The sequence below is a fragment of the Labrus bergylta genome, chromosome 11 (genome assembly GCF_963930695.1).
Source record: "Labrus bergylta chromosome 11, fLabBer1.1, whole genome shotgun sequence".
NCBI classification, from domain to species: domain Eukaryota; kingdom Metazoa; phylum Chordata; class Actinopteri; order Labriformes; family Labridae; genus Labrus; species Labrus bergylta.
The window spans coordinates 20,137,804-20,150,876 of NC_089205.1; the positions used below are offsets into that span (position 1 = coordinate 20,137,804).

General features: G+C 39.4%; 1 protein-coding gene across 2 annotated transcripts in view; it reads right to left on the reverse strand.

Moving 5' to 3' along the window:
- Positions 1-1,128: 1,128 nt before the first annotated feature.
- LOC109985787 (neprilysin) overlaps positions 1,129-13,073 on the reverse strand; it is a 31,056-nt gene continuing 19,111 nt past the window's right edge. For both annotated transcript variants that reach the window (XM_020636191.3, XM_020636192.3), the window contains exons 6-23: positions 12,563-12,658; positions 12,242-12,360; positions 12,061-12,129; positions 11,356-11,490; positions 10,705-10,806; positions 10,466-10,602; positions 10,184-10,277; positions 9,676-9,804; positions 6,480-6,578; positions 6,301-6,378; positions 5,960-6,063; positions 5,555-5,613; positions 5,322-5,441; positions 4,819-4,952; positions 4,364-4,429; positions 3,697-3,792; positions 3,323-3,399; positions 1,129-3,237 (exon numbers count right to left, since the gene is read on the reverse strand). In XM_020636191.3, coding sequence (XP_020491847.1) covers positions 3,138-3,237; positions 3,323-3,399; positions 3,697-3,792; positions 4,364-4,429; positions 4,819-4,952; positions 5,322-5,441; positions 5,555-5,613; positions 5,960-6,063; positions 6,301-6,378; positions 6,480-6,578; positions 9,676-9,804; positions 10,184-10,277; positions 10,466-10,602; positions 10,705-10,806; positions 11,356-11,490; positions 12,061-12,129; positions 12,242-12,360; positions 12,563-12,658 — 1,814 coding nt within the window. In that variant the 3' untranslated portion in view covers positions 1,129-3,137. The remainder of the gene's footprint in view (positions 3,238-3,322; positions 3,400-3,696; positions 3,793-4,363; positions 4,430-4,818; positions 4,953-5,321; positions 5,442-5,554; positions 5,614-5,959; positions 6,064-6,300; positions 6,379-6,479; positions 6,579-9,675; positions 9,805-10,183; positions 10,278-10,465; positions 10,603-10,704; positions 10,807-11,355; positions 11,491-12,060; positions 12,130-12,241; positions 12,361-12,562; positions 12,659-13,073) is intronic.

The window sequence follows — 13,073 nt, forward strand, 5'->3', positions numbered from 1 at the left end:
AAATGAATTGGAGAAACTAGATAGTAGCCACTTTAACATTATGAGTTTTAGAAATGATGTCTGTAGTATTTTAAACGTATCAATTCAACATATCCACATTATTGACTCTTTATGAAATATAGAGTATGACACAAGAGTTGTTGATAGTCCGCTTCATTTATCAAAAGGAGGTGTAATTGCTTTGTGCTTCTTTAGAGAAGTAAATAAATTAGAGGTCACAACCCCTATCTCTACTTTTGTGTATTCATACAAATGTGTTTTGGCCCCTGTAACCCTTTCCAAATCCTCCAGATATTTCTCACACTTGGCAATATTTGTAGTGCTCCTTTTTGGCATCCCTACATCTTGTGCTTTATAATTCTCTTTGGCTTTCTGATTTACCTCCTAACTCTCACACAGTTTTTTTTTCAAAGTCCCTGTACATCCCTGACTGTTTGCCTTTCCAGTTTACGTTTGTGTACAAGCCATTCTTGTGCCAGAAAATGTGCTTGCTGGCTCATTGCAGCATTGGTTATATTTATCAGTATGCAGCTTGGGAGCAGCCATAAAGATATTGCACATTCATTTGTTTGCATCTGGCCTTTGACTAGGTTCAGACAGTAGCCCCCTACTCCCCTAATGCTTATAGGTCCATATAGTGAGAAAGGAGTTTAGGCTAATGCTGTATTAAAATTAACTTTTTTTTTCTTCTGTCTCTTAGGAAATTAATACGTCAAAGTAAGCCCTGATATCAACACTCCCCTCAAGTCAATGATAATGCATGAGTGAGACAGTAAAAATATCCCTCAATAGTTAAACCTTCTACACTGCAGGTAGTCGTAGAACTACTTAAAAAACTCTCCTGTTTAATGTAAACCAAGTTTCCACAATCTAGGAAAAAAAGGGTAATTTCAAGTCAGCAGGACCAGAATATTATGTGCATTTACTATTATGCAGAGCACAAATCACGTCGGATATTGAACGTTTCTCATTTTGAAGCGCGCTGCCTAAAATAACCACCAGCACTCAGGATTTAGTGTTACATTGCTTTGTATCAGATTGAAGAGCTTGAATATGTGTAGCCTGAAAGAAAATCCTCAATAAAACACATACACTCACGAACCCCATAACTCACCTGCAGGCACACTGTGTTATTTAAAGATTTATTTTGAAAGAACAAAGCTCCTCAAGATGATTATCAGTCATTATTATAAAGTATCTAAATACAGGCAACTGAGGTATATCTGTCTTTCTACAGGTGGAGTGAGAGAGAGAGAGTGAGAGGCAGAGGCAGAAAAAAAAGCCTGAGGGAGAGAGTGAAAATGAGAAAGAGGACTTGAACAAACAACAGAGGGAAAAAAACACAGCAGGAAAAATGTATAAAATCTGGACATGACCGCCATTGTAGAAGGTCCTCATGATGCATCATTCATTGCTGTGCTCTCTGTATAAAAGGCAAATGCAAAACTTTCAACCATGAATTATCTAGAATCACAACCTCGAATACATTTTTTTTACATAAAATAAAGATATACAAAAGACTTTATCCTACTCTGGGATCCGCTGATTGCTTCCAACCTACTGCTTTCAGAAGTCCCTAAGGATTCAGTAAAACAGCTTAAAATTGACAAAAAAAACATGTATAAAATATTGTGTTTTTGTGAAATTAAAAGGAGAGCAGACAGAATTTTTAAACATTTCGTTAACGAGTACTTCATCCATTTGTAAACTACACCAATCGGCTTTCTTGCCAAGGGAAGGTAGAGACTACAGCACTCTCAAGACTCTCTCTTCAAGACTTTCTATCACTATTGGGTTACCATAAGAAGACTCCACTAGCTCCCTGACATAGACAGAGGACCCGATCAGCAGACAATGCACAAGCAGATCTTTTTTTGTGCTGATCACACAAACAGGAATTAAAGTTTTAATTGGAAAATTTAAATTTTTAGCTTTGGAGAGAGCAACGTTGTTTATAGTACTTATGCTAAGCTATCCTTACTGGCTGCTATATTAGGCATTCTCTTCTACCTTTCATCAAGAAAGCAAATTAGAGTATTCATTAAATTGTCAAACTATTCCATTGATGTTACATTTTTCTTATCCCTCGTTCTCTGGCAATTACATGTACATGTATATAAACGCACACACACAGTAGCACAACAGATCATGTAAGGCATACCAGTTTGGTTGACAGACAGTAGGCTGCGATTACAATGACAAAACAAAGAGAGACATACATTTGCACAGTCACACACAGGAGGCTCAGTGAATGTAGGAAAAAGGGGTCTGGTATCTGTCGATTGTCAGCTCAATGATTCACAACCAGCTGGCATCTAAAAGGCGGGCAAAAAAAACTTAATTTTGGTTTATTATGACAGACTGCTAATGAACAGCAGCCGCCTGTCAACTGCAGTTAAGTCATTAATGATAGATATAGAACAGTATTGTGTAATATGTGATTACGGTTAAATATTTACTGCTCTATTCAACAAAATAAACTCTGGTTTTCCACAAAAATTGACCTATTCTATTTCTAAATATAAACAAAGAGTACATTAAGGGTACATTGTTGAGTGAATCAGCATGTAGTTGTAGGCTGAAACCAGCTGAGTTTTATGAGTGGTATTCAGCTCAGTCCCACATACAGTACAGGGGTTCAGCCCTGTTACACTTTTATAAGTATGAGTGGGTGTGTGATGTATCCATATGCCAGTGGGTTTTAGCATTTGTCTGTCTGCCCCTCTTTTCCCAATTACTTGTATAGTTCCTTGACTGATGCACACTCACAAACATATTGGCAGACTAACACATCGTAATAAAACCAGGAAGTAAATAAAGAGAAGAAAAATTGAAACAAAAGGAGTGATGGTATCCAATGAATAGCATAATAATTAGTCTGATTGAAAGAACTACAGTATCAGAGTTGCAGAGACAGTGCTCTGTCTGTCCGCAAGGGTACAGTCCACTGGTCTCCTCATAGGAAGTGCAAACTGCAGTGCCAGTCAACCAGCTCTGGTCAATCCAGTAAAGAGCTAAGAGGAGTTTGCACTTCTATGTTACCCCCGACAAGCGCCCCAACAGTCAGAGAGGGTGGGTATTGTAGGGGTATAGAGATAATCCACACCGAAACAGTCCCAATCCCAGAGGTCTGTGGATCACCACACACGGCAGGTGTTGTCGGGAACCATGTAGCTGCTCTTGTTGCAGCTAAAGGTTTTGGCAAATTCTGGGAAATTCTGAAGGGAGCCAAGTACCCTGTGATACAGAGGGGATTATTAGTTAGGGTTGATATTGCTGGATAACAAAAAAAGATGGTTGATTTTCAATTTACTGAATTTACCTGAATTTACCCGGACTGTGTACATCTACTTTAATAGAATTAACTGCTTGCTCTGGTCGATGTGTTCCACACCACACCTGAAAAAAGAAAAAGGTAAGTTTATACTTTATCTCACCATCCATCCATCCATCCATCCATCCATTCACCCAACCCTACATGGATCCATCCATCCATCCATCCAACCAACGATCCATGATCCATTCATCCAACCCTACATGGATCCATCAATCCATACATCCATTCATCCATTCATCCATTCATCCATTCATCTGTCATTTCTCTCACAAAACCTGAAAAAAGACAACGATTAGTACATACTCCATCCAACCCTACATCCATCCATCCATCCAACCCTACATCCACTCATGAATTACCTGAGCAAAGTTTAGGAAGAAGAGTTGATCATGGGAAAGATAAATGCCAGGCAGTGGTGGCTCCTCTCCATGTGCCTTCACATAGTTCTTATATGCCTGCAGTATGAATCCAACACATACATTAATTATTGCTATTCAAATTTTTGATTATTGTTTTTAATATAAACACCTAATTCTTAATTCCCTCATGTCATTTCTGTCTCATTGCTCTTCGACATTCACAGTTAAACTTGGAAAATGTACAACAAACCTAGCCCCGTAAGAAGAAATTGTTACTGTGCTGTCTTTATCATCATGTCAAATTTCTGAGGATACAACCTTAAACCCCCCCCAAAAACCGAATGTGAAATTGTAAAAACAAGACTGCAACAAGCTTCAAATGGCAACACATCTTAGAATGTAAATGTAATATAGAAGATGGCATGTGCATAATGCGCCGTGAAAGCCCTTACTCTGTATACCTCTGGTTAAAACTGCTGAAACATCATGTCCTCCCTGTTTGGGTTTACAATAGCTAATGAGCCTGTCACTGACATGGCAAAATGACACATCTATTGATGTTAGCAAGAAGACAACAAAATGAAACCACAGACTGAATGCCATCATCTGTCACCTTTAAACCAGGGTTCTCAAACCAAGTTTCTTCCTGTGTTTTCAGGCTCATTACCTGATATGCCTGCCGTATTCCCCCATTGTCAGCAATGTTCTCCCCAAGGGTGTCGTTACCATTTAACTAGAGAGGGGACACAAGGAGAGCGACAACAAAGATTGTCAGGGGAAATAGTACCTAGGTAGATGGTAATTTTTCCTCTGTATCACAGCAAACAGCAGATATCAGTCATTGGTATACAAGTTGTAATTTTCCCAAGGGATAAAAGAAGAATTGTTCAAAGCAGTAGGACAGGAGGAGAGACAAACAGAGAGAGAGAGGTTGATGTGTCAGCACAAAAATAATTTAACATGTATGAGCCTGCAAAAAAGGGAAGAACGATGGAAAGGGATAGGCAGGCAAAGGTAACGGGGAAGCAAACAAAAGTTTTTGATATTATTTGATATAAACTATAAAAACTTTCAAAATGAGGAGAAACAATTGACAAGGACTGTCTAATGTCCGGGACATACATGAAGTCCATTGGCCAGGTCCCAGGAGAAGTTGCTATACTGATTGACGATGCACTTGGACAGATCCAAGAACTTCTCAGTGGATTCAGGTGTCCACCAGTTTTTCAGGTCGCCATCTTTATCATAGTTTCGACCTTAAACAAGAGGCAAATAGCATCAAAGGTCTAAACAATCACCATCTCTTTTTTTTTTTCCAAGACAGCATTTAAAATTAGGTCAATTACTTATTTCCTTCTTATTATATTCATATTTGTGATATTTGGTTGGCTTGCAGTTGTGGAGTGCTGACATTTTTTTAGATAAAAAGCCCAATGAAAATAAGCCGGTGAAATTGTATTGGGATTATGTGATCTAAGGCAGCAAGCAGATATGGCATTTCAAAACACTTTTTCTTCTGAAGTGGTACCAGGTACAGAAAAGGGAAATATATCTATCCAAATAGCAATATAGCAGCCAAAATTGCCTCTGGGAGGATTAGCGAGCAACAGAGTGGAAAATCATACCATTGTCATCAAAGCCATGTGTGATCTCGTGACCGATTACCATGCCGATGCCTCCATAGTTGAGGGATTTAGGCTGGCCTTTACTGAAAAAAGGCGGCTGGAGGATGCCTGCAGGGAACACTGATAGCAGGGAATAAAGAAACCAACTAAATTGGCTTGTCTTTAATATATATATATATATAAATCTGAGCATTTGCTGCTGAATGTGTTTGCATGTGCACATGTGAAAATACCTATTTGGTTTTTGCTGGATGAGTAGAAGGCGTTAACAACAGCAGCTCCAGTTACCCACCTGAAAGAGAAAAGAATGGTGGAATTACAGAATGGTACAGTAAGGTGCACCAAATCACATTCAATGAAAAATATTCAAATTAATCCGTGGATTATAGCAACAGGCTAACATTAGAGTTCCTGCTGTGCCTGGTGAAAGGCTGAACTGTGTCTATGAGTAGGAGTTTGTGTGGGAGAATGTGAATGCAAAGTGCTAAATGCAAGCTAGTGTGTCAGACCACAAGCACCATAAGCATAAAACAATGATCAGGGATTTAAACACAATTGTACATTTACAAACACTGCAACTTTAAAATTAGTTTGTTCACTGAGCATTGATTTAACTCTGCCCCCTCGAGGAAACTTACTCCTCTTTGTTGACTTTGACCCTGAGTTTCCTCAGGCGCTTCTTCTGCACATGCTCCAGGTTCAGTAAGCTGTTTTCGAAGTACTCCTCTGCACTGTAGTCCAGCTAACACCAACACATGCACAGCCAGAGAAAAGGGAGGATTAGCTACGATGAGAGCTATCAACACCTGGTCATATATTCTCTCGCTGCAGCTCATAAAGGCCAAAATCTCACAGAAATGTTTTCAGAAAATTGATATGCTGCCACAATGAACCCACTCTCTACTCTGCTGTACTAAATCAGTAAAAAAAAAAAAAAAAAAGGGAAAAGAGACCAAATTAAATAACTTTAGACACTCACATCTTTGTACTCATTGTCAAGGTAATCATCATCCATGATGTTGTCAGAATAGCCGATTCGTTCTCTAATAGCTTGTGCCTACAGAAAAGAAGAGGCAGAAAGTTAGCACATGTATAATATTTATTATATCCTGTACTGAAAAAAATAACAGAATACCATACATTGCAAAACAACAGTACCTTTTCTTCAGCTGCTTTCTTTGTCTCTGCATCCATCCAGGTCAAATCGTCAAGGTTACTAATGAACACTTCCCTAATGTCTTTAATCATCTCCTCCATCTAATGCCAACACATACACAGACACACAAAGAGAGAAAGAAACAAGAGTCTGAACAATTGCGATGACATTTAATAATAAATTGTAAACCATGAACTAAAACTATGAGTCAACACAAGTCACCCATAGTACGGAAATATTTCTCTAAAGATTCTCAAAGAGGCTCCAGTTCAAAGTATATAAAAGCTTTTTGTTACATATGCTGCAACACAGTCATAATAACAGGCCTCGTGATTTAGACCTCATTATGACACATTTATTTATCAATGTAGAAACACTCAGGGTTACACTTCTTCTGTGTATGACTGTGATGACATCACTTCATATTATTGATATTGTGTGAATGTTTCTGTGACTAATTTTCCAAATGGAATAATACTCAGTCAACTATGGTAATGTATGAGCAAAAGAGAGCGTGACAATGACAGACAGAATATAACAACATGTTTTGTAAGTAACTGTGACTAAATGAATGTACGTACATTCGGTACATCCATGCATCTTTACAAGAGTTTCACGTGCCATTTAATCACAAACAGAAAGTCTCACTTGTTTAAAAATTTTCTACACAAAATTGCATTTCTGAAAATGGTACCAGTTTTACATTCTGCCTCTTGAGTCCTTTTATACATACTTTAATTTACTTGAAGATGCACAGTAGTCTTTTATTGAACAGTGTTTTACTGAAGTCATTCAGAGCCCTCCTAACTCCTATGAAAGAGACAATAAAGCTCAATGTTTTACTACCAATCTGATACATTTATAGTTTTGTAGTTCTTTCTAAGCAAATCCATGGGTGTAAATAAACACATATTTCTACCTCAGCATACTATTCCTCACACAATATTGGCATTGGCACAACTGTAGAGGTCTCAAGATAAAGACATGTTCTTTTGTATGCAAATTCACATGGCAAGTTTCAGCAAAATCCACATCAAAAGCATAGTTTTCAGTTGGAACCTGTGGTGTTTCTTCAGTGTATTGCTCTTGAGTTTCAAAAGTTTATAAGAATGCGTTTGCACACATAGACAGACTGACTGGCGCCACTAGGATGGCATTATGCTGTGTGCAAATCATGTACTGCAAGGGACAAAACAAAAAAAACAAAAGTAAAAGAATTCACAAAAAAAGTGCCTTAACAAGCATAAATCTGAGAACAAATAAAGGCAGGGGAGAAATACATTTAAGAAATGCGGTTACAGGGAAGGTCAACCTTCCAGATCCTGCAAACCACAGAGACCACAGCTGACAGAGGCATTCCAGTGTCTCATCATATCAGCAGACCCCTCGCTAACACACTGCATGACCACTCGGACAACATGCTGTGGTTCACCACAAAACCGGCACGAACCATACTGATGAGGCTTTTCAGAAAACCATACAGTGTGTGTGTGTGTGTGTGTGTGTATATATGGTAATGTTTGTGTGGTTTCTGTGAGGTTTATGTATGTATGTATGTATAAGTGAGTGTATGCTGTGTTCATGCATACATGTCTGCGATTAGCAGTATGCATAGATGTCTGTTTACATATGAAATCTGATATAATACCTTTCATGGGTCAAATGCAGGGTTCTTACATGTACAATGGTAAGCCTCTTAAACAAATATATCATAATAGTTTGCATTACTATTATAATGATAACCCATTGTGGGCACTTATCCATTGCTTTTTAACTTAATTTGATTCACCCTGACAAAAAGTAAGCAGTTATAATATCCATATATCTAGCAGGCAAATCCTTGAGTAAACAAGGGGAAATAGTATAAGCATAAAATACTCTTGGAATCAAACGTTTATCTTTTCAAAATCCCCTGTAAGGTATACAACTACAGGAAATATTTTGGATAGTTTCCAGTGTTTCATTGCTGTAAAAGCAGTACCTTACCTTTTTTCAGCTGTAATTTATGTTGTGTAGTTTAAATAAAAAAAGAGCTTCATCAGCAATAACTACAACTTAAGTTGTCAAATGATGATTGGACTTAAATATTAAATGTTAGTAGTAAGGTAGCAGAAGTCAGCTGATTTTTGAATCTATTAAAGTAAGCTACTTCATCACTGCTGATCGTGTGTGTTATGATTTTCTGTGGCAGAGGTTCATGTACTGTTTATAGGGCCATGTATTCGTGGAAATGAGCCGGCCCCGTGTGTCCCTTTTCACTGCCACACTCACACACACACACACAGTCTCATTTTCACAGTGTGTGATGTGTGATCCACATGTTTGAGTGGGCAGAGGTCCAGAGGATGACAGTGATTTACTGTGTGTGAGACACTCAGCATTACGACAGATGTTCACAGTCACACAAACAGCCTGGCTTACATTCACTCAATCACATGCCAAAGACTGCACACACACGCACCTGCGTGTCAGGAGGAGGAATTGTAGGTGGATGAGGGCTTGTTAACATAGCACACCTTTATCAGCAGCTTTCAACTCTTGCAAGAACAATTCAGTGCTCTGGTGGACACGTGACAAAATAAAGATAAGGGAGCGTTAAAAAATTAACAACTTCTGAATGTTTCAATATCTCCTTATTTTAACACCCTAACACTGTTAGTGTGAAAGCACATGCTGCAAAGACACAACCAAACATAAATGAACAAAAGTGAAACTTCTTGTTGATATTTGTACTACTACTTACTGATATTTCTACTAACTTCAAACCATCTATAAAGCTCTTGTGTGGAACTTTTTGTTTGTTTGGATTTTGGCGCACCTTTTGGCAAAGCGCCTTATGTCTTATCTCAATGCTGATATTGTTCTGTGCATGTGTAGGTATTCTTTTCAAGCAAGAATCTCTTCCTGCTTTCCTTTATCAGTCAAATATTTCATTCGTCAAGATTTGTTGTGGTGGAAAAAAGGGCTGTTTTTGCATGTCGCGGCTTTGCCTGACACCTACCCCCGGTAGCAGTTTTCAGGTCTTAAAAAAAAACTGCAGAAATAATCTTGTGGCTGATGGTCTCTTTTGCTCTTGTAGTTCACATAGAGAAATCAGTATTACTGATTTAGTCTGTTTCATAACCAGCTAAAAAGCGCTCACAGCGTCATTAAATGTAAGATAATGTGATCATAAAAGTACAATACACCCCTTCTCACCAGTTCTTTGCTCTTTTCAGAGAAGGCCTCCTGCACGTACAGTCGTCCCACAGCATTGTCCATGTTGTTGTTCACATAAAGTGCACACTGTCGCCACACTGCCGCCTCCGACGTTGTACCTGACATGGCCTGCAGGGAGAGCAACATGCACCGATCAATTTGAAATGCAGGATAAACCACTCAGCATGTTGGTCAAAGAGGCTCGTGACCCTCCCTTCTTTGCACCTTCATTATGCATTACTAGTAATTTAGGACTAAAAGGAAAAAAGGCAGGAGGGAAATCATTAGATCAGGAAGAGAGGTAGGATTAGACAGAGTTATAAATATGTAGAAGTAATATGAATGGAGCTGAGTGTGGGCATCTAGTTTTTATTAGAGCCAAGGCATCTACAGGTTTATTTTTAGCTGTGCTAGCTGGGCAGCTCTATGAATTGCAATGCCAATATCGATCTTTAACACTAAAATTCTACTTGGCCCTTGTGTTCATCTACAGACAGGTGAAGTTTACCTTGCGGAAAGCTTTCCTGGTGTCCCTGTATGCTCTGCTTAGGCTCATCACATTGTTCATAGCAAATCGGCCCACCATGTAGTTCTGCAGATCCCTGTGGAGAGAGATAGGATATTCAAAGACCTTCTCTTACTCACACAAAGCTACGATTTATCAGTAATGGGCGAACAGCTGTTTTCATTGTATGCAGTTTTATCCGCCCCCGCAAACCCACACTCATAAACCAGCTTGCGTTATGATACAGAGTCACACACCGAAGCACACACTCATACAAACACATACCTCTTGGTGTATTTTCCCAAGATGAGGTTGAGTCTTCGGTAATAGTTGGGGGAGTAGTTTATGACCTTTTCTGTGTCAGGAATGCTGATGTTGACTGTACCCATTATCTTAGCTGTGAAGTAACTCCAGTCAAATACCTTCAGGAGGAGTCCAAAAGCACAGAGAAAGAGGAAAACAGAACATTGGCAAGAACTGGGAAGGTAAAAAGAAACCAATTCTGGCAGTTAGTCTATTTTTACCTGTGATTCAACCTCAAGGGTGAAGTTGGCGTTCAAATCGCCCAGCTCCATCTTGTTGTAAAGCAACACTGGATTGTTACGGTCCTCTGGAGTATCAGTGGCCTTGGAGAGAGAGCAAGACAGAGAGGCAGATAATCAAGAAAGCTGTGCTGTAACAACATAAACCTCCTGCTTCCTGATACATGTGCACGATCGCTGTGCAGGTCCAGCAGCAACAAACATAGTTGAAGTCCCCTGGAGACTCCAGGTTCTGTAAATGTCAGAGCTCGAGCGGTGACTGCCTTATAAAATCCAGCAGCCGAGTGCAAGGGAAGTCAAGCATGGCAGTGAGCGGAGCGGACCAGTACAGAATGACAAACTGCGAAAACCTGTTGATGTTTGAGAAAAGCTGCCGTGCAGGGATCAGGCTGGTTAACGACTTGTTTTGAACAGCAGCTGCTCCTGACTTAGGAGCACAAACAGACACAGGCCAGAGATGTTTGGTCTAATAATGGAGACTAATGGTAAGTTATTAATTGAGCGGTTTGAAAACTTTGTTTTTCCTTCGTGGTTTTTCAAAGATACTCCTATTTAGTCTAGAGGGAAGTTGTCAGATCTGACAAACAATTTGGGCATCTTCTGAAGAAATGCACGGTGTGAATGCACGCTTACATTGGCGATGTCTCTTTCCAGGTCCATAACTCGTACAACCTCCTCCCTGATGCTGGTTTCATTGAAGGTTAGCCCCCGGTCAGTGCGGATCAGCTTAGCCAGGTCAATCATGAATTTCTCGTAGGCTCGACATGCCTGTTAAAGACAAACACACACACACACACACAACTCAGGATATTTATACTATACTAAACAGGAAGGAAACAAGGTCACTGGTTTGGATTCAACCAGTGACCAATATTCACGCACTTGTGGAAACACACGCACACGCATACACTCCTGTAGCCCCCTGAAGCTAAGTGCGGTTAAGTGCTGCTTTCTGCATATCAATCTAGACTCCATGGTAAGCTGTAAAGCAGAACCAGAGCAGAGGATGTCTGCTCTAAAAACACACACATCTGGTCTGGATTGAGGCGCAACCAAATCCATTCTGATTTGCCCCTTTGAGTAACCATCAGTTGCTGTCTTTGAGTGCCTTTTTGTTTGTTACATACATGCATGCTTGCAAAGTCATGTAAGCGTGCAAATAAACACAAAGTGAATTAAAGTTCTGGCATTGAGTTTCCTGCAAATAACTTCAGGGGACATGAAAGCCAGACTCAGTGGCACTGGCCCAAATTAACACATGGATCTGTTTCAGCCAGTATTGGTTAAAAGTCTTCATTATATTTTATGTGTGTGTGTAAACGTGAACCTTCAGCCTACCTCTGCATACGGTCCTGTGCAAGCGTAGTAATCTCTGGACAAGAGGCCGAGATTGGTCTGTTGGTCAAACTGGCAAAGAAGATATTTTTAGGGTGGTTAATCCCCAGGTGGTTGGATGGGATGTGTGAGTGTTTGTATGATTTTTGGTTTGAGGCTTTTCTAGCTTCAGTTGCACACCTACATGAATGATGTGTGAGTTGGAGTCCCTGTCATCAGTGCCAACGAAAAAGTTAACCAAGAGTTGAGCTCCAAATTTCTCGTTCAGCTTGGCGATGATATCCTCCAACCTCCACCTTTTCCCTGACAAACAGAGTATTAAGGAAACGTAAGACCCATGGATTGTCCTTAAAATCTGCAATGTGCTGCTGCTGTTTTTGTTTTATGTTTCTTCGACTTGCACTAAATTGTATGTTTCTTTTTGTGCAACTGCCCTAGGCAAATTTCTGCTTGGGCCAATAAAGTATATCTAATCTGATCTAAAAGTGGGAAAGAAATACTTTACCATAGTTGGTCTCCCAGTTGTCCACAGCCATGGGCCACTCAAACACGTCAGGCAGCATTTCAAGCAAAGGAGCCCCTCCTCTGAGCTCAATTAAACCTTAAAGAAAAGCGCAAAAAGTCCATTAATCATGAATACCTTTCTTTAAACGAATCCAAATTGAGAAATGAATTTAAAAGAAGAAAAGAAACCTTGATTTGATTCATTTATTCCACTTATTATTAAGCACAGCTAATCTATGCAAATTTGTGCACATTTCAGGAGTTTACTGATGTGACATCTCAGACATAATGCATTTTAAGAGAGCGCTTATTAGAATACCACAAACCCATAAAGCTGGAAGACACTAATTCTTTTAAAACTAATACTTCATTCCAATTCTTCTTGCAGTCTTGAAATCCTTTCTGAGTTTCACTATGCATTAAAGGGAATGAGAGAAACAACCTTTGATGACAGTAAAAGAAAGATGTAAACTTTAGTAGAAGAAGAAAGAAATCTGTGAAAGAAAGTCTGA